General features: G+C 42.0%; 3 protein-coding genes across 4 annotated transcripts; 1 reads left to right on the plus strand and 2 right to left on the minus strand.

The window, feature by feature from the left end:
* Window positions 1-1,991: 1,991 nt before the first annotated feature.
* LOC112577232 (b(0,+)-type amino acid transporter 1-like) lies at window positions 1,992-14,939 on the plus strand. 2 transcript variants are annotated; one of them, XM_025260261.1, is made up of 14 exons: window positions 1,992-2,137; window positions 2,493-2,753; window positions 5,573-5,738; window positions 6,083-6,184; window positions 6,414-6,657; window positions 7,201-7,325; window positions 8,422-8,521; window positions 9,635-9,679; window positions 10,106-10,229; window positions 11,993-12,096; window positions 12,348-12,444; window positions 13,140-13,295; window positions 13,975-14,143; window positions 14,442-14,939. In XM_025260261.1, exons 3-14 carry the CDS (start codon window positions 5,573-5,575, stop codon window positions 14,495-14,497), a joined length of 1,488 nt encoding a protein of 495 aa, XP_025116046.1. In that variant the 5' UTR covers window positions 1,992-2,137; window positions 2,493-2,753; the 3' UTR covers window positions 14,498-14,939. The 2 variants fall into 2 exon arrangements, with proteins under 2 accessions (XP_025116046.1, XP_025116047.1); XM_025260262.1 differs by lacking the exons at window positions 1,992-2,137; window positions 2,493-2,753 and having other exon boundaries at window positions 5,597-5,738; window positions 6,414-6,653.
* Window positions 14,940-15,035: 96 nt separating this feature from the next.
* On the minus strand, window positions 15,036-16,643 carry LOC112577233 (alpha-1B adrenergic receptor-like). Its single transcript, XM_025260263.1, has one exon. It carries the CDS (start codon window positions 16,283-16,285, stop codon window positions 15,368-15,370), a length of 918 nt encoding a protein of 305 aa, XP_025116048.1. The 5' UTR covers window positions 16,286-16,643; the 3' UTR covers window positions 15,036-15,367.
* A 1,611-nt stretch (window positions 16,644-18,254) lies between these two features.
* Window positions 18,255-21,272, minus strand: LOC112577281 (G-protein coupled receptor 12-like). The gene is made up of 2 exons (XM_025260333.1): window positions 20,679-21,272; window positions 18,255-20,201 (listed from the first exon to the last, which is right to left on the minus strand). Exons 1-2 carry the CDS (start codon window positions 20,731-20,733, stop codon window positions 19,366-19,368), a joined length of 891 nt encoding a protein of 296 aa, XP_025116118.1. The 5' UTR covers window positions 20,734-21,272; the 3' UTR covers window positions 18,255-19,365.
* Between the last annotated feature and the right edge of the window lie 39 nt (window positions 21,273-21,311).

Here is a 21,311-nt window from a genome sequence, read left to right on the forward strand (position 1 = left end):
CTGAAAAAGAGAGTGATTCACTCAATTTCTTTCCTTCTTCGTTCTTTATTTTTTTTTTCTTTGCAAACATTCTGTGACCATCCTGTCCACGCCTGCATCACCTATTGTCTATAGTGAGACCAGAAGGTTGACTGCAAAAGCATGCGTGTGTGCTTCAGCCACCTCAGCCCTCAGCCACCTCAGCCCTCAGCCACCTCAGCCTGTGGTCTCGTAGTCATGAACCAAACTAACATGGCGTGAGTGACGAGAGAGGGAAAGATTAAAGATGTTTCGTGGATTTCAGGAAGCGATGACATCCTCCAATGACCCGGAGGAATAAAGTTTAAAATAAACAGTATTATCTGAAACTAGGTTTACTAGTCATGAAGAATTGCTTTCAGAATCGACAAGGGCCATATCATCAGATCGTACACAAAGTTAAAATGAGTCCCTATACTTTGTTTGTCAACAAGTTGGGAGACGGAATCCTTCGCTGACGATAGCTTAAATCAGTCTGACGATCAGCTTAACATAGTTCAGACTAACTTTACTTCCTAGTCAGATGCTCTTTAAAGTTTCTGTTGTCGAGGTCCATCCTATGATTTACAACTGTTATTTCCTGAAACATGCGTGACAAAAAATAAACATGTCCTGCAGCATACAGCATCTGAAAAACTGAGCATCCTGATGTGCTTTAATTGTTACCTGCCGGGGATGGGTGTGAGAGATGGGGGAGACGCCGGCTACACCAACAGGTGCACGGTTGTCGTCATGCAATGTCCGGGTACCTCCCGCCGATGTTTATGAGAAATTTAATATCCAAAAACAACCAGGCAGCTCGTCCTTTGCTGATCTGCACTGCTCAGTGAAAAGCATTTCCTATACAATATTTAACTATTGGTTTAGTTGATGTAGACGCTGCACCCTGGTGTAATAGCAAGTTCCTACTGAGAAGAGTAGGATGGTCCTTGGTTGGAGCGCAGGACATTTTTTCAAAAGAACCATTCTGGTGCAATGTTTTTCCCCAAATGTTGGGAGTGAATTTCAAATTATATTCCACAAAATAGGAATGAGTCGCTCCTTTTTGTTCTGAAGATACAAGGCTTTAAACATCGACATTCTCAACCGTGTGAACGAACAGTTGCACTGCATGACCTCACGGAGGAACATGAGACGGCTAACAACAAAACTCGATCCATAAACATGACACGGTGGACAGGAGCCATGTCGGAAAGGTTTTTTCTAGTGAACAGTGGGCGGTGATTTGCTTATGTATACGTGACTTTGAATAAATTCTTCAACCTCTGCCTCAGCTGACAACGAAATTCCACTCGAGTGTGTCTTTGAGTTAGAGTGCACGCACATAGATATGTCGAGAAACGATGGCTAGAGGTTTGTTGAAACCAAAGATGACCATTCTATTAATATTTTTCATATCTCTGTGTGTGTGAGAGAGAGAAAGAGAGAGATTTTGCGAATATATCGAAGTAATTTTCCACATCCTTCATATGATGTATACACAACACCTTGAGTGTAGCTGGCTAAGCATCCTGTAGACATTATCTTTCTCGTGTTTGTGAGTTTTCACCAAGAGTAAATCGTGAATAGGACTGAACGTGACAATCTTCTGCATGCTGACTACAATTTCTTTGCACCTTTCACAGACAGACATTTCAGTCGGGGAAGAAACTGTTTATGGGAGTGTGACGGTCAACGACTTGGGCAACCAATAAATAAAAATAAAAATTCATCTCGCTTACGTGAGCACGGGTTTTAAAAAAAAAAGGCTGCCATAGATGATCAACTGTGTGTGACGAAGTCGGCGAGTTGTAAACAGGATGTGAGAGGCTAAGATCACACATGGTTAACTAGAAATGAAGAAAGGAGAGTATAAAAATGTGTGCATGGTTTCTTTTCACGTGCTAATTTGTTTTTAAATGCACCCAAAGAGGTGTAACAGAAAGATCTCGGATTTCTCATCCGTTTTCTTGACTGAACTGACCAGTAGCTAGGTTTGTAAAGAGAACTGGGTGCCCTAACCCTGTCCTATCACCCGGGTGCATCAGTACCCGTGCCACCCCTTTCCTCTGTTAGTTCACGCAGTCCTACGCTTGCCGAGGAAGATTCAGCCGTCAACTTTTAAAGACCCACTGTGCAGGTAAACAAATCTTTCAAACTAGTAGGTTTACTTCATGACAAGACAATAACTGCTTAAATCGGAACAAATAGTAATGTTTGATTGACGAGATTCAAACCTTCCAACACTGACATGCTAGAAGCTCAAATTTACTACTTCGTGTTGGGATAGAGGTACACTCCTACATACATCCAGTGGGCAAGATGAAAGTGTGTGCTAATGAGGTGTCACAGTAGTGTTTTCACCGAAGTTTTCTGCACTGAAAGGCGATCAGAAGGGAGGAGTAGTTCACTGACAACTTGGGGACAGTACTTTGAAAGAACGAAACCCGGTTATTTGGGTTTAAATAAATATTGCAGTCGGGTATGTCTTTAAGCAAACCTGGAGGTGTGGTGTGTAAAGCTGAATGTCGGAGTTCCGCTCTGACGTACGTGTCGGGACGCCATCTGATGTACATGCGCTGCTGACGTGCGCGGAGACACCAGCGACGAATGGGCGACACGGTCCTGGGTCAGTGACTGGACACCCGGGTACAGTCGAAGGTGGATTGCAGGAGAGACAAACTGTACTAGTCGGATTCTGTCACGATCTTCGCTGTTTTGTATACAGACATTGAGGACAGGGTCACTTCCATACGGTGAGTTATTTCCAGTTTTTTCTTTCTTTCTTTTTTTCCAACGCTCCTACGTTAACGAACACGAGGCTGATCTTATGATCCCACAGGCATTATACTACAATGATTTTATTCATTGTGATGTCAAAGCCTGAAGCTGTCGAGGCTACATTACTAACAAAAACACATGGACATATAAACAAGAATCAATTACATGTAAACTCGGATTCCCACCTGTACCCTTTCTCCCCTCACCCCACAAACCACTCACACACGTTCTAGCTCGATAACCATCTGAAATTTCTTTTACTCTTACTTTTCTCTTTGACGTCTATCAATGAAGGAAAGAAAGCTTCAAACATTGCTAAAAGAAGTGACTAATTAAGCATCATTAACCCTATATATCATGGTGTTATATATGGTCATAGTTAAATTTACTGTATACATAAAACCATGAACATAAAAAGCCCGTTATTACGTATACAGTTAATATGTATGTTAATAGGAAATAGAAGAACGGAGAAATATATATATGAATAATACCATGATATATAGGGTATGTACGTTAATTACAATTTATGTCAAATTATGCTGTTTTGCTTTCTTTGTATGACTTTGCTGGACCTTGCTAAGAAAATGTTATCTAGTTTGATTTAGCTAACAGCCCATGAAAAAAAAACCTACAACTGTATTTGCATATTAACTAAAGTGCCATAAAGAATTTACAAGAGGCACAATTGCAGGTCAGGCTATAACCTACCCCAAAATTATAGCCAGTAGGAAAGGGGTTGCCATGACAGAGCTAATAACTTTTTTTGAACGGGCCGACCTGGCCTAGAGAACGATAGAGTAGTCTGAAGTATTGTTGAAGAACATCAAGTACACTAGAAGTAACAGATACTCATAAATGTATAAGGACACAAACCTCTTCTGACAGCTTATAGGATTTGTAATGACAAGCATTGGTGTACAGAGCTTCTTCCAACCTTGCATATGTCAATATGTGTCTTTTTTAAATTCCGTTCTTAACTGGGCCAAGAGTCAAAGCGTCGAACCTCCAAAGTCCAATTGTATTGGAAAATGTATTGGGAATGGATGAGCAAAGATATTTGGACTTAGCTCGGCATGTTGTCCAAAGTTCCAGTGTTCCAAACGGTCGCCCTAAACCAATAGTTTTCTGTGACCTTCGCACAGAGATTTGCCAAATTTGGTTAGACATTCGACGAAATTTGTTCCCCTGAATAGGGTCTCGAAGATTAAAAAAAAAAAAAAATAGTACGCAGTCGTTACACTCGATGTCCGTTATTGCAAAAGGACTAGCAGACCCACAAAAAAATTTCTAATCATTGGGTAAAGGTCATCGCAAGATAATATTTTCCAAAATTTGATAACACCCTCTACTTCAACTCTCGAGATACACACCGACAAACATCATCATGAGCAGAAAAAAGTCAACGAGACAGCTGGGATCTTATGAGCAGCCATGACCCCACGAGTTTGACCTTTCTATGCACCGTGATGGTTGCCGGTGTCCATATCTCGAGAACGGAAGAAGGGTATTCACAAAGATTTGAGGGAGATATTATTTTGCACTGAACTTTCTCCCTTCATTAGAAAAAAAAATTGCATCCCACTATAATCTTTTAAGCTTTTCGATAAATTAGTCATTGCCTGTGGAAAGGGATTTCGTTACAATGTACCGTGGAATTTCGAAGAAAGCTGAACAATCATCGAAATAACCAAGAAGATTGTGGCGGGAACACAATTAGTGGATTGGGTGTGTGAATGGCGGGCGGAATATGACACGCTCCTCTCCCCACCAGCCAAACCTTTTGTGCAAATGTGGAGTAAACACCCAGTCACTGCCAGTCCATATTCAAAAGATGATGACCTCATTTGAACAGAAAAAAATGTGTCACCACAGTATTCTGTCCTTGTTGCTATTGTGATGACTTGTATCCATGGCAGTTGAGGTAAAAGGTAGCGAAAGTGGATCAAAAAGAGAGAGAGAGACTGAAGAGAGATTGCAAAGTGGTACTGGGTGAGAGGAAGGGGTAAAACATTTCAAGGAAACCATGTTTAGTTATTTTTTTGCGGCTGTGTGTTTCCTGTTGGAGTAATGCGACCTCAAGACGCCAAGACTCAGTTTAACATGGAATCCGGATGATAACCCAACAACAACAACAACAACAACAACAACAACAACAACAACAACAACAACAACAACAACAAAAACCCCAAAACAATCTCAATGTCATTTGTATAGAACCTGTCCACGAAATCGACTTTTTTCTGAACAATTACGATTTACGGGTGGGTACGAATCGAGTAACGCATATTCAGGAAATATGATCTCTTCACTTCACTGAAAACATCTTGTTGTCCTCCTTACATAGGTTTGCATTAATATTTTTTTTCGTTTTCCTCCATGACTAAGTTTCTTTCATACTGGGGCAGCACAGCTTTCTTTTTAGACCAAACTTACATTTGTGCTTATTGATAACTTGGGTCCACTGTTTCTGGTTTGTAAATCGCAGGTATTTAATAACAAATGTGACCTGTTTCTGCCATGTTAGCTTTGGATAAAAGTGTGTCATCCTCGCTCTCCTATCTCTGCTTTAAAGAACTGAGCTGCACTACACGGCCAATCGTGCCTTTGAACTTTTTTTCCACCTCAAAATTTTAAGCAAACTTGGCTAACCGGTCGCCTTCTTCCCACGATTTCTCTGCTTGACTGTGCAGAAGAAGAAGAAAAAAAAATCCAGCTGTGACCGACTACTTTACAATGCTGAGCGCGCTTCAAGAATATTTTCTGAGCTTTCACGAGTCTTCTTTCTCTGCAGATGACTGAACAAATGGAGGAGGGCGTTCGAAAACGTTGCGAGCGTGAAGAAAGCACGGCCAGTCCTGATGCAGATTCCGACGATCCAAAAGCCAAGTCAGGCGTGACACTGTCGAGGTCGCTGGGTCTCATCAGCGGCACGTCTATCATCGTGGGGACGATCATCGGTAAGTGAACAGAAGACGGAAACGCCGAGGACGTGCTTCGCTAAACTCCGCTGCTCTTCTTGGTTGATGCAGACTGAAAATCTTGCAAGTTTGGAAGAAAATTCCCAAAGCTTTTATTTTTTTTAACCTAATTGTGACCTTGTTTTAAGAATGTAAAGGATATAAGGTCGTCTTACAGCCTTTCCGTGTATTCATGTGTGCATGGATGCCTGTCCGTGCTGGTAGTTACGTGTGCATGTGATTAGTTTGTGCGTTCGTGTGTGTGTATGTAAATAAAATTGGATGAGGTAAGCGATTTAATTAGTGATTACCATCGTTGCAACATTTGAAGACAATGTGTGCAGGTTCTGGGATCTTCGTGTCGCCCAAAGGAGTCCTGGCCAGCACTGGTTCCGTTGGTCTCAGCCTCGTCGTATGGGCCCTCGCCGGCGTTATCGCTCTCATGGGTTAGCTCCCCGCTTTCTCGATGACTGTCCTCTGGGACATGATTGACTTGCCAGACACATCACTCGAACCTCATTTTGATAACATAATTGTTGCTCACTTTGTAAGATCATCGTAACTGATATTGATCACATTTGAGGAAAAACTGTTAAAAATGTGTTTGAAAATGAGAAACCTGGAAATACAATAATCATAAACATATATTGAAAATGAGTGTTGTGTGTGAATTAGGAGCACTTTGTTATTCGGAGCTCGGCACCCTGATGTCCAAGTCAGGCGGAGAGTACCAGTACTTCCGGGAGGCGTTTGGCAACGCAGCGGCCTACCTGTACGCCTGGACGTCCGTGGCCGTGCTACGTCCTTCAAGTCTCGCCGTCATCTCCCTCACCTTCGCGGAGTACACCAACACCCTCTTCAACTTGTGCGGCTCACCCGTAGCACCCGTCAAACTGACGGCAGCGGCGGCATTGCGTGAGTGAGTGAGTGAGTGAGTGAGTGAGTGAGTGAGTGAGTGAGTGAGTGAGTGAGTGAGTGAGTGAGTGAGTGCGTGCGTGCGTGCGTGCGTGCGTGCGTGCGTGCGTGCGTGAGTGAGTGAGTGAGTGAGTGAGTGAGTGAGTGAGTCAGTCTGTACTGTTAACTTTTAAAAAAATTGCAAGCAGCCCCTTTATTACCTGCATTGAGTTCAAGCGGTCACACCAAGTGTTTATAGACTGTCTACACTGTTGTAAAGAGTGCATCATTCTTTCTCTCTTAAATTTATGCACCATATATCATATACCATATTGCTACATAAGGACATCTCGCTCCTCTAGAAGTAAAGGGCTATAGCCTCTCCTTTTGAGTGTATGAGTCTGCACGCGTGTTAATTTGTATTGGTGTACGTTGTAAATACGTTGTAACTACGTTGTAACTATTTCCACCTGTGTATGTGCGCGCATATGTGTGTGCATGCGTGCGTGTGACACTATGTACGTTGGTGCACGTGTTCACCCCTGTTGCTACGTGTATCTGTGTCCAGTGACCGTGGCTGTGGTCAACTGCGCCAGTGTCACCCTCGCTGCCCGGGTGCAGGTGCTGTTCACGGCGGCCAAGCTTGCAGCGCTCTGCGTCATCATTATCGGGGCTTCGTCAAGCTCGGGCAAGGTCAGAGGTCGAGGGATCAGGCTTAAAACATTCCATACCGCCTCGAGTAGACCTCTCAGCCCATTCCTCTTAATTTTATGTGCGCAGTGACTTGTATATGGTTCTAACCCCATCGTATGTTCCCTGGGAGTGTATTGTTGATTCTAGGCGATGACACGAATTGTTTTTTCGGTCTGTGCACTTTCTCTTCCTCCCCACCCGACATCTCACCCCTCATCTTTGAGACCTACAACCAGAAAAATTCCTTCCAAAATTGTAACATGTGTAGCGCTTACTGCAGAAATGAAAATTGTCTTTTTGTCGAGCATTGTTAAGCGGGTGGCGATGAGAGTGAGTACCCTGAAGAGACCAGGGTGTGTTCGGGATGGATTTCTTCCGTGAACTCTTCTAGCTGTAGTTTTATTACAAATTTTAGGATCTACAAATTAATGTTCACCAAGCTTGTTAAATTCAGCAGTAGATGATATCAGTGTGCAAAATAGTGAAGCATTGGTTACAAGAAAGTGGTGCTGGATTAGCATCTGTCTCACACTCTCAAACTTTCTTACTCTCTCATTCTTCAGTCTCTGTCTCGCTCGCTCACTTATTTTCTAAAATAATGACGATGTGAAAATGTGTTCCGCCAGTGACATCTTATAAAAGTAGCAGTTATTACAATAAAGATATTCTAGCACGAAATATACAAACTAAACATAGTTTAAAGGAGTTCAGCAAAATTTTGTTAGAATCCCTTCCACATTCACATATTCCACAGAATGTGTCTGGTTAAGAAGGCCTTTTGATCCGTCACTTACTGTACATAGGTAGTTTTGTGTCTTGAGGCAGAAGTACGTAGGTGCGCAATCTTTGCGACTCAAGTCTTCAAAATGTATTCCGGGTGTCAACATTTGTCCTCCCAATTCAAATATTTGACATAGACCTTCAAACAGTTAATACTTTTATCTATATCATCATTATGTTTGCGTTACATATAGGAACTGTTTCAAACCCTTTTATAATTTCTGTAAGAGTCTGCAGAAATTATCGTGGAAATATTTGCAAGTGTGTGAACAACAAAAGCCCTGATGTCCAAATACTGGGTGTCATCTGTGAACAGGATACACGACTGTACTAGCGACGGGTTTCGAGAATACCATAGACAACCCGGCCACTGTTTCCCTTGCCTTCTACAGCGCCCTCTGGGCCTACGACGGGTGGTAAGCGAGACTACTTACATCCTTTTATGAGAAAAGTAAAGAATTTATTTCCGATATTTTAGTTCTGAGCCGATGTTAGGCCATGTTGAGCTCAGGGCGAACGACAGATGCTGCGCGCTCTCCCTTTGACCCTACCCTCCATAGGAAAATCAAACAACAACAACAACAACAACAACAACAACAACAACAACAAACACAAACAAACCCCTATTATAACACCTTCAACAATTAATGTGTATGTTCTGGTTATCAGTTTCCTTGCCTGTAGGATGGCACACCTGCACCCTTGCAGATGCTGGCGACACTGAGAAACTGGAGTGAAGTCAGTGTACAAGTAGTGCAAAGCTTTCTCGCAGTCGAGATGCCTTTAGGATATTTTTCCCTGACATTAATCGTCCTAAAAAAAACAAAACAACCCACCCTCAGATCACGAGGAACATGTCCGTATGATGTCCAGAACGTTCTCGACAATCACCAATGACATACTCGACGGTTACCAATGAAATATTCGACAGTCACCAATGACATACGCGCGCTCGGCACGGCATGTGCTGATGCACACACACATATATATATATACAATAAATAATTCATCCACACACACGCACAACATTCCGCTCCGCTCACATCTCAATCAAGCCAAAGCTATTCAACTTTAGATTAACCCTGTCTTGTTTCTCAACTAATTGTATGAATAAACAAACCCAAACGTGCGCGCGCACACACGCACTTGATTATTTAGGGCATGCATGAAACAAATTAGTGAATTTGCAACGGAAATTTGCTGAAATACTACTTGTTTACTGACATTTCAGCACACGGGGGAAGGTAAAGAAGGGAGAGGAGATGGGCACAGCCCCCCACAAAAGCTGGTCCCTAGAAAAGTGAGGTTTCTAACACCTCAGTCCCCAACGACCTAGAAAATATTAGGGGGATGAACTTTGCCTTTACTTTATATGGAATTAAACACGGTATATCCCATAATGTAGGTAAAAGCGCATTGTTCATGCATTTGTTCAAAATACAATTGCTATCCTCTCTGCGAGAGGAATATAAGACTGTTCTCAAAGACAAGTGGAAACTATTTTGCAAATTGTTTTCTCCGCCTTGCAGGAACAACTTGAACTATGTTGTCGAGGAGCTTGATGACCCTGGAAAGTGAGTTGAGTTTTGTATCACAGTTTTATTCAAGTCTAGCAGTTCTGTGTTCTTTGTACGTTTTACATATTCATACACGAAATCCAAGTCTGTTACCACTGTCTGACCCTCACACAAATACAAAGTAAAACGTATGTACACACTACCGAGCGAGACTTTCATCTGGGAGTATGGTTTGCCCTTGTAAGACTTATTTATTTAAGAATTTTAACCCTGACGTGAAAGTATTAGAACAAACCAAAATATTTAGCAGTTTTCAACATTCAGAAATCAAAGCCTTTTTTTTTTAGGAAATATTGGGTACATTTGTGTATATATTTATATACACACACTTTGGAGAAATTGTCCCAGGACGATGATTTATAATGTACTTGCTAAAATCAATGATACCTGTGCGGTAAATAGAGTCCTTCGCCATGTTTTCAGGAATCTGCCTCGCGCCAACATCCTGGCCTCCATCTTGGTTACGGCTGTTTACGTCCTCACCAACGTGTCCTACCTCACCGTCCTCAGCACTACGGAGCTGCTAGGCCTGCAAGCTGTAGCTGTGGTGAGTGGCATCACCGATTGTCTCCCTTCCACGTGATAGCCGTTGCACAGAAAGAGGGTCAAACTGGTGACGTCACGGTTGTACACAGAAACACCTAATTAACCTATAATCCCACCTCTTCCATTGGCTTAGGTCTTTATCAAGTGGACGTGTCCAGATACAGTTAAGGTTTTTGTTAATGGCTTTTTTCTGTGAAAAGGGATGTTTTTAGGCTTGTATCGCAAGGACGGAAGGAGAGTATTCACACAAAGGGGGAAAATTGCCAATGAGCTGTACCCGAGCATTTACAAATTTGCACCCCCGTAGGTTTGTGAAAACTCAACCCAAGGACAGAATAAGAACAGTGGGGCAAAGATGAAATGTAGGAGAAATTTGTCCCATATTAGTTTCCATAGTTTTTTTTTCTTCCGTCTTAAGTATATTGCGTGAGGTTTCATTGAAGTAATTTGCTCAAGAAATACTTTTTTGTTAGCTACCGTTCTGAAAATCAAGATTTTGAGACAGGTCATTAGACTTTGATAACAGCCGTGATTTCAACAGTCTATTATACATGGAGAGACTACCAGTTCTGTAGGGCACCCAGGTCTTTCCATTTAACCTTTCCATCTTGGCTTGTGGTGCGAGCTGTCGCCTAATGAGGTCATGACCCAGTTCCTTGTGCAGCTAGCTTGACATCGTGTGCAGACAAGTCACTGAAAGTGTCCAAGTGCACCTTGACCTCTGACGAGCCATCAGTTGTTCACAGCTTGCCACTTTAACATCATAGAGGATCTTTGGACAGTGTCAGTGATGAGATCACTGTGAGAAAATACAGGCTGGAACAACGAGAAAGAGATACTAGAAGTTTACGATGTCGGTGGGCGGAACAGTTGTCAGTGTTCTCTCTCTCTCACACCTACATACACACAAACGAGACACGTCCAGTCATGTCTACAGCTGTTTGCACAGAGAACAAGCAAGACCTTTATGTACTTACCCCTCCCCTCTCACACATACACAGACTGCTTGCAACCTGAGTCTACTGTCAACACTCGTGAGATATTTGCCCGCAGCCCTGGTGCTGCTCTTGCATACCAAGCTCTTCTTTATGGACAGGGGCAACTGTTACAAGAGGTCTAGTGAACAGGGCGTTCACACTGTGCTTAAGAGTTCCAAGGTACAGCTGAAGCATCACGGGAAGAGCTTTCGAGTGCGGAGCTCGGGGAGGGGAGAGAGGGTGTAAAATAAAAACTCACCCGGGTTTGCTCCCTGGTTTATGGGGGAGAGATAATAAAGAGAAGGTGTAAAATCTTATCGGAGTGGAGATGACAATGTGCATTTTCCCTCTAATGACTGGAAAAGATTATTGCAGGATACTATTTCTCCAAATGTTGGTGGATATCTCGCTTTTGTTCTCAAGATACTCGCTTCTTAACACCCCTTTCACAGAGAGGACACAGTGTTGTACACGAATATTCTTATACACTCCTACAAAACCAAAGCTACAATCAAACTGAATATCTTCATTGCTCCACATAGGTTCAGCTCAACATACAGACACAGGTACAAGTGAACTGGTGTCCATTTAATGTCCAAGCCTTTCTGTTCAGACTCCAATGACTATGGTGAAATTGAACTGGTAGTCTAGTGAAAAGTAGCTAAAACACAATTTTACTTACATATTTGCTTATATATATTTAGTATATTAAATTTCCCAAATACTGTCACACGAAGACAGTGACTCTGAGAAGCAAAGTTCATACTGTTCAAATGACCAATCACAGACATGGGCAGACCGTGTGCTGGCCGGAGCAACTATCATCATCCCGTTATCGGTGATGGCATCTACGTTTGGGGCGGCCAATGGTACGGCCTTCAGCGGGGGCAGGTAGGTGTGTCCAAGTCAACAGACATCAACAGATTCATTAAGCTACAATAATCTTGTTGTTACCCCTGAAGTAATAGATGGCCAATACTGGTTTTCGTTTTGGTAGTTTTCGTAAATGATAATAATTGTAAATATTATAATAATGAAAAGAAGAAGTAAGGGAAATGTCAAACTCGTGGAAGTAATATTTTTGTGAAAGCAATGAATTATGTCAAAAATTATCTGAAACTTTCTTTACCTTTGTTCTGAAGAGTCCTGTTTGCAGCCGCACGCCACGGAAACCTGCCGGAAGTGATGTCTTTTGTTCACTACAAGAGACGAACACCAGTGCCCTCACTTTTATTCACGGTTTGTTGATTTCCAGCTCATTAGCCTTATATAAGCCTTCAAAGCAGGACAGTTGCTATTAATGGGATCTGCTTGCGTTCAAGATTAAAAGCAGATATCATGTAAACCTTTTGATCAACAGATTTATCATGTTCTTCAAAACAAGAATAACTAAGATGTCTGTGTCATCCTCCCTCTTTTCATGGTAACTTTTAACTTATTCTTAACATAACTTCTCCCCTATTTTTATTTTTCTACTCATTCTAGGTACGATCGAGATTCATCAAAAGATTTATAGTTACCTTTTTCCAGCTCAGCCTGACCAAATGTGGTATTGAAGATATGTCTGATGTCTTGCCATTTTAACAACACAACAACAACAACAACAACTACAACAACTACTACTACTACTACTACTACTACTACTACTACTACTACTACTACTACTACTACTACTACTACTACTACTACTACTACTGTAATGATAATATAGTAATAATGTTGAATTTTTATAACGCTTTATTCCCACCATTAAAGGCGGGCTCAAAGCGCATACTAATAAGAAAAGAGAGAAAGAAAAGGAAAACACACACACATAATAATAACGAAACAAACGTAGTATGAACGGTGTTTGTTAAAATATTTTAGAGAATGTGTTTATTTCAGTGTTGTTTACATGTGTTGATGCCATGAAGTTACTTGCTCTTTTGTCCCAGATCTTCCTAGCTCTGTTGATGATCATTCCAGGCGACATTGGCAGCCTCGTCGACTTTTTCAGCTTCACCGCCTGGTTGTTCTACGGTCTCACCTTCACGACTCTCATCATTTTTCGTTTCCGCACGCCCTGGCGCCATGCACACCGAGCTTACAAGGTAACCTGCGGCACGACACCTGTCCGGTGTGTTTGTATGAGAGGGTGGTACAGACCTACATGACTGCGCACATTTGTTTCTAATAAACGGGTTGAGATGAACGCAATATACTGCTTCCCAAAATCATAAGTCCACTCCACTCACGAACTACAAAAAAAAAAAAATAAATAAATAAATAAAAAAAATAAAATAAATAAAATAATAATAATAATAATTATTTACTACAACCCTAAACATCTTTTTTCATAAAGCTCGTTGATAAGACTCATAAACATGACGACCCATATTTTCCAGTAGTTATATCATTGAGAACATAAAAGTATGCAGGTAGATTCACGGTGTGAGGTTTGTGACCTTGTTTTGTGCTTGGTGATCTTTGTAGGCCTGTGTCTTCAGAGTGGGTGGAGGGGGATGTTTACTCAGATTTTGGTAATTAACCCTTGCTGAACTTGACCCGTTATTTTTGTTTTTAATCACGGACTGCTGGACTGCTCCTTACAGTTCAGAGCTTCTTGCTCATCGGCAGAGTAACCGCTCATGTATACACGTTCAATAAACAGAATTTGAGATACAAGCCCCTCTTGTCGTCATCACAATGAATGCTTAGCGGCGGAGAAGAAACAAAAGGTGGTGGTGACGCTGGTGATAGTTGTTATTATTATTACTACTCTTATTGCAGGCCCCCATCGTCATACCGGTGATCATGGTCCTGGTGTCAGTCTACCTAATCGTGGCGCCAATTGTGGATGAGCCAAGAATAGAGTTCCTGTATGCGGCTCTTTTCGTGGTGGGCGGCCTGCTCTTCTACTTCCCTCTGGTCTACTTCAAGCTCAAAATAAAGGTCAATGGTAAGTACAGAAAAGATGCAGAAAAATAGCAAAGAAAGAAATGTAAGAGAACTAGCCAGTAACAGAGGTAAAAGATCCAAAAAGGACGAAAGGAAATAAAATGGAAATGTGCCATCGCGAATGTTTGTGTCAACCAGCTTGACTGACATGAAAATATGTTAATTAGATGTGATCTTCCCAGCGTGACACCAAAATGTCATCGAATTATGACTGTATTCACGTACAATATTTTTACATGTCCCGCTATTTTCTAATGATTTGCACTAAAGAATGATGCTTTGTGTATGTTCTGTTTCAGATCATATCACTGTCCTCCTTCAGCTTCTCATGGAACTCGTACCGAGCGCTGAGTGATCCCAAGGGAAGAAACTCATTGATCCAGTTGTGCAAATTTTACTGAATGCTCATATTGCTCCAGATGACTTAATTAAAACTTTGCAATTTTCAAACACAAAACTCTGGTGACAGTTTTCGAACAAAGATTCTTTAAACACGGTTCATGGCGAGAGAGGGAGGACGTTGAACTGCTATGGAATGATTGCAGCTGAAGACTCCGTTCCTTGTGGAACAAAGTAGCAAGACCCAAACCCAGATCCTCAAATACGAAGGTACAGCTTCAGGGATCCACAAGATATTAATTCAGTCCTCGCTACACCGGAAGTCAGAAACAGCCGAGGGAAACAGAGATGAAAGTTCTGAATTAAGATTTATACAGAATGAAAGATCTCAAAATGAGATGGTGATGTGGTCAGAGACCGGTTTTCTGGCAATCAGTGCCAGTCTCAAACAATCAGAAAACGATTAAATTATAATTAAAATATTAGAGATTTTCATGCTGTAATTCATGTAAGAGCTGTGCAAATATCTCATATGTGTTTCATTAAGATGAATTCTCGACAGTATTAGAAATGTTATGCTTGTACGGGAGCTAGCGAGCGTATGTGTGTGCGTGTGTGTGAACTTTGTCAAAGTTCTGATTAAAATATAATATTGACCTTTGCATATGTGTTTTAAAGTATTAATTGCTGTTATTGAAGATCGATATTGTTATTTTAAATAAATAATAACAACAATCATAAATTAAATTTATACATAACGCAATTTCATAAAAATTTTACACTTTTATAATGAATAATAATAAACGTAGAGAGACGAGAAGTCACATAATAACCTGTCAGGTGTGTGTGTGTACAATCGTCTTCATACACGGGGCAAACCGTACAGTCATCGATGTTGACATTGACAGCGCAGTAAACGCACACAGACTTTCCGAAACGCTTTGATCTTCCAGGAATAGATGACAACATTACAGACGGAGGTGCTGGACCCCAACATGAACAGGAAGGCTCTTGTCTGGAGTGTCGAATTCTCACATCCCCAAAGCACAACTACCACAACATACGGCAGCCAGCACACGATAAATATGGTGTTGATGACGAAGAACACACCGACCGACTTGAAGTTCACGTGTGACAACGGACGTGTCGTCTGTTCAGCGACTCGTCGTTGCTGTTGGCGGGAGACAAGAACGATCTTTATGTAGCAAAGGGAGGACACCACTGAAGCGGACAAAAACACGCCTGGCATTGCTATGTGGTAGTGATCTCTTCCTAAGTCCTCCTCATCGACACAATTGCCAGAGAAATCCTGCTCGAAGTATCCGGTCAGGGCTCCCATCGTTAATGACAAGACCCAGGAGAGGACGATGCCGCATTTGAAGACCCTTCCGGTCGCGGGTTTGATGTAGAGGAAGGGATACACTATGTACACAAGCCTCTCCAGGGCCAGGAGCAACAAACCGAGGAGCGACTCCGTGGCTGCAAAATAGTTGTAGGAGAGAGCGACGATGATGAAGACTCTGTCGGGGATGAGGCACAGAAGCGATGTCAACGATCTGGCGCCGGCCAAGGCGCAGCCCACACCCACCAAGAAGTCAGCAACCGCAATGTTGGCGACGTGAAGGTACGTGAGAGTGCGAAACTGTGGTGTGACGAGGACAGCAAGAATCGTCAGCACATTGCCGAAAGTTAAAAATGGAAGCAAAACTGCGATGCTGGCTGAAAAGACGATGTAGTCAACAGTCATATCATCTTGTTCACATTGCTGCTCAGTGGTTGAGCTGAGTGTTGTCATACTTTCCATTTTACACTTTCGAAGGTTGTCTAATTAAAATATTTTGGAATTTTTGTCAGTGTCACATGTCGCGGTCACTGAGTTAAGTCCATCTTGGATGGATGGCGACGTGAGCTTTCCCACTTGGTTTAACGTAGTTTTTCTGGTGTTCATCACCCAGTGGTGTACCCGTGATACTCTCTCCACACACAGGTTGAGACCTCACAGCTCTCAGCCACACATGCAGCAGATTGCTCCTGGTTCCTTTGCAGTCATCAGTGGAAGAACCACGAATGACTTTTTCCAGCTCATGAAGACAGATGCCTGTCACCTTCCGCGGCTGTTCTGCAAGGTAGAGACCATCTAACAAGTTCTTGTTCTCACCTGATTCTCTTTTTATCTCCTTTTAACGAAGACCTCACATTTTCCCAATTAGTTGCCCATCGTCCATTAAAGCTAACATCGATATGAATCTGATCAGGTTCTTAAGTTTGTTTCTTTTTTTGGGGTGGGGTGGGGTAGGGGTGGGAGGAGTCACATTGCACTATCTCTGACAACAACTGAAGCGCGTGGGAGCATTTTTGCGTTTCGAAGATTCAGATTCGATTTGATGTGTGATTTATTCAGGGCTCTAAAACGTTTCATATCCTCTGACATCACGCGCGTGCACGCACATGAAGTTTTTTTTGGGCATTCGTCACTAAAAAAGCCGATTAGTGGAATAATGACATCTGTTTGATCTGCTGTTCATCGAGGACAAACAGACCGTTGCTTAGAATACCTCTTGTCTAAACATTTTATAATCTCTGCCGCAGTCAGCGATTTTGATGACTGATAAGGCAGTTAGAACTGTCTAAACACCTCCCTGGGCTTGGTGATGGGAGGAAATCTTTACTTGCAGAAAGCTAGCAAATGATATCGTGTAAGGCTCATTAGCAATTGTTTCGCTTTTGATACACTGATTTGTAGAAATAATACAGTTAAGACTATTATGTCAAGAAGGACGAGGGCTAGTAACTGCTAATCACTCCACTTTCTATAGTGACTCCATGACTAATGTCATCGCGACATTGAGTAATCCGAGGGTTGCGAAATCACCTGGAGGTGGAAGCACACAGACTTACAGATCATAGAAGTTTGTATGAGAGCACTTTATCTCCAAAGAGACCGACCAAACCAAATAACCCGTGGGAGACATTTTCGCAGAAAAAGTTGTTTTTCCTGACTTTGTACAAAGAACGTGTCCAGCAGCGATACGTGTAGGTTTATTGAGTTCAACTAGACAATGGTGGTTAAAAAGATGGAAGCAGCTAGGGTTTGTGCAAGTCAGATTCAAGGTTCTCTGAAATACCTGAGAACAGAAGAGTAACAACTTGAGGTGACTGCTCTCTGTCTTTTGCCTCGCCTGATGGTCTTGTTTTGTCACTTGACATCGTTTTGATGTGGATGTGTGTTACATCTCTGTGGCTTGGGACATCCGTGTAACCGACGGGGATCCGCAGGCTTCTTTTTGACCATAGGGGGATGTGTGTGTGAAGTCTGCATTTTCTGTGGTTTCTTTCTGTCTGGTTTATGTGTGAGGACTACACATTCTACAGAATATAAACACGTTTCTGTCTTTTGGCTTGGAGTTATAAATCCGCTAAATGCAAAAGTAAATTTGTAATAATTATTGTTTCCTGATGATATCATTGCTTTTATGGAGTAGGGATCTATTTAAATCTGACATCTTGAACTGTGAAAAACACCACCAGACTCTGTGCATCCGTTCTACTTCCACTTCACACGACTGTCATATCACAATTCTCCCTTTTAATGTTTTTTGTGATGTACGTCGAGCTCGCGACCCTGTAAGGAAGTATGATTACAGATGAGTGAAAGATCAATTAGCATCACCACAAATTACTATTTTTCATCCCCATCATTTAAAAACATTTGATGCAGTATGTAATCATTATATTGTATTCAAGCATCGTTTAGGTCAGCATCATTCAGAACACTTAGTTAAATTTTCAATCAAAACAGTTTAATGTAAAGCGCGGAGAGCCAGCCTCGTCCTGGAATCACGTGCAATAGAAGCACACTGTATTGTTACTAACAAACCGTTTAATATCTTTAATTTATTACACAGCCTTGCAATCAATGCATTGTCTTATCTGAATACAAATTATTGTCAAAGCTGCATGGCAGGAACAAAAGACTTGGTGGACAAGGTTGACCCATGTGGTACCACGTGACTCCGCTGGACGGAGCGTGAGGCGAGGTTACTAGCGGGGTAGAGCAATGACAGATACTGTTATCTAGATTGTGCAATTGTGTGCCGATCACTTTGCCTGATAGCTGGACGATCTTGTTTAGCCGCCCACGAGCAGGGCGCTTATTTTACAGATGTGGTGTTGCCATAGAGCTCTAGTCAAAGCAGAGCAAAATACTGTCAACAGTTTGAATTTCACAAGGATCTGAATGGTTTTATTTGCCCAGATCATCAAATTATGCGAATGAATGAAACCCAGAGTTTTAAAAGTAATTTTACACTAGGGTTAGCTTTGAATAAGATTCCAAAGTTCTTTTGATGTGTAATATGTAATATGTACAGCCTTTTTTTTAATAGTTTCTCTATTCTTTTTACTCTCATGAGGTATTAACAAACTGATACATTCTGCATTCAAGGGTTCACAAAATACAAATATTGATGACAAGATTGTTAAAATCATTAAATATGGTCTAAAATAATCCTCGTTTCTCTCCATGTGTTAGAAACGAATAGTTTATTCAAAATCTCTAAGTCAGGATTTGCTTTAATAAAGATTCAATCCATATATCTGTGATAACACATTCATTTCAAAACATCATATCTATTGACGTGATAAATACAATGGACTCCAAACACAAAGCATTCTAATAAGCTATCCTAAATTTAGATAAAATCATGTAAAGAATTCCCTAGACTCTTTATGGCGCCGAGATGGGAAGTCTCTGAGCTTGAGAGACCGATTCAGGTCTTATTTTCTTTCGCTTCGAGTTCTGCTTGAGGTCAGAGTTCTCTCAGGTTGACCCCAAAGCCTGCACAGCGATAGACAAGGAATCAAACGATAACAGTGATGTCAGTCTTACGAGAAATTGCCAGGACAGTTAGTTTCTTGTTTCTGACCACAGCACAACAATCGTCTGTAAATTTTTCGCATCTCTTTGCTCTTCCAGGAGTACAAAAGAACGTTCAGAACGGAGCTGAAGTTTCCAATACAGAACAGAAGTTCACGGCGCTGCAAAGACCTGTATTCACAGGTGGAAATTATAGTGTCCAGTGTAAACGGAATCCAACACAAGACGAAGACGGTGTTGATGAGAAAGAAAACTGTGATAGACTTGGCCTTCGATGGAAGAATCACCTTGTGGCCGGCCACTGTCCAGGACTGAGCCACCCGCCTCTGCTGGTCGCGGGAGACGGCGATAATCTTCAAGTAGCATGCGGTGGAGATGACAGAGACGGGGAGGAAGATGCCGGGGAATGCAGAGTGGTAATAATCCAGGTCGACGCTTCCAATGATGCACTTTCCAGTGGAAGAGCCCCACAACAGCAAAGGCATTGTTCCTGAAAAAATGGACAATCCCCAGGCTGCGGCCATGGCAAACTTCAGCAGCTTGGCTGTTCGTGGCTTGATGTAGACGAAAGGATAAACGATGTAGACAAGCCTGTCTATGGCTAACAGCAGCAGACACAGTAGAGAAGCCATGGCCGCCGAGTAGCTGCATGTAGTGTTTGCGATGTAATACGCAGATGCGGCCCCGTCCATGCTGCACATCGGCCATGCTCCTGAAAGGAGGGCGCCGAGGCCTACACCAAAATCTGCCACCGCGACATTGCAGATGTGCAGGTAAGTCAAGCTTCGAAAGTGCGGCGTCGTGATCACAGCCAACACTATGAGGCCGTTGCTGAAGGTTAAGACTGGAAACAGAAATCCCACATTGAAGATTACCTGAAAATAGTACAAAAATGTATCAGTGGAGACGACCGGGTTTGAGGGTTCTGTCGAGTTTTGCATCTCGGAATGAAAGTTTCGCGATGCGTCTACTGAAGTAAAAGTTTTCTTATGTTCAGAGTGCACAGGTTAGGGCTTCATAAACTCTTCCCTGTCTCCCTGTGTCTGATTTCCAGGTACCGCAACTTTTTGCAGGTGTTTTAAACCTGGATCCACCAATAATCGGAGGATGATAAAAAGCCGTCTGTGACGCTGACCCCAGGTCTGTTCGTGTCTTTAGTTACTGAAATTCCGCAGGCGCCGCGCGGATGATCAAGTGAGGTATTACAGAGAATGCATGACAGGAAGTCATGAAGCAATATATTATTACAAATTTTAAAAAAAATGATTCATTTCGTGTTACAAATTAAAATGTTAAGAGATAAGCCCAGCTGTGACCTTACCAACGTCTGTTTTCCTCACTAATTGAGGATGCTGGTCATTGATTCTTTCGCACATGATCTAGTGCTGGAACACTGGTAATGCTGAAGGTGCTGTTGCTGTTGTTGATAATATGAATCATTGATAAGTGAGGACAATAAGGCTAACGACGAGGATGATGACGCGCACGTGCTCAACTACTAGATGGATCCGAGTTGAATCTGGCAAGCTAGACCAACATCATGGAAAGATAATATCTTGCACTTAATTTTACTCAGTCTTTAGAACACACATACGCGCACCTTCAAAGTATGGAAAAAAAACTAGAACCCACACTCAGACAAGTGTGACAGAAATGAAATGTGTGTGTGTGTGCGCGCGAGCCTGCTTGAGAGAGAAAATTAAAACGGAATTTCTTTATTTCTGGTCATTTACATAGCCAGAGGGCATATGTCCTCTTATTGTTGCCTAGCAATTGATCAGCCAATGTTTATTGTTGTATCTGACATCTAAGAAAATTTGATCTACATTTAAAAAAATTAACTTTTAGAACTGAAGGAAAAATATCTTCCGTTTGTCCAACCCACACATCTCCGTGAACACTTGAAGTAACATTACTTTTATACTTTTTATGTACTTCAGCAACAGAAGAACTC

The sequence above is a fragment of the Pomacea canaliculata genome, linkage group LG12 (assembly GCF_003073045.1).
Source record: "Pomacea canaliculata isolate SZHN2017 linkage group LG12, ASM307304v1, whole genome shotgun sequence".
NCBI lineage: Eukaryota > Metazoa > Mollusca > Gastropoda > Architaenioglossa > Ampullariidae > Pomacea > Pomacea canaliculata.

Excerpts from the sequence above, each read along its gene's own strand:
- LOC112577281 (XM_025260333.1), bottom strand. The coding sequence starts at position 20,733 with ATGTGCGAAAGAATCAATGACCAGCATCCTCAATTAGTGAGGAAAACA. Across the intron at positions 20,202-20,678 it reads AGTGAGGAAAACAGACGTTG|TCTTAACCTTCAGCAACGGC; the intron begins GTAAGGTCACAG and ends TTCTGTTTCCAG.
- LOC112577232 (XM_025260261.1), top strand. The coding sequence starts at position 5,573 with ATGACTGAACAAATGGAGGAGGGCGTTCGAAAACGTTGCGAGCGTGAA. Across the intron at positions 12,445-13,139 it reads TGCCCTCACTTTTATTCACG|ATCTTCCTAGCTCTGTTGAT; the intron begins GTTTGTTGATTT and ends CTTTTGTCCCAG. Across the intron at positions 14,144-14,441 it reads GCTCAAAATAAAGGTCAATG|ATCATATCACTGTCCTCCTT; the intron begins GTAAGTACAGAA and ends GTTCTGTTTCAG.
- LOC112577233 (XM_025260263.1), bottom strand. The coding sequence starts at position 16,285 with ATGGAAAGTATGACAACACTCAGCTCAACCACTGAGCAGCAATGTGAA.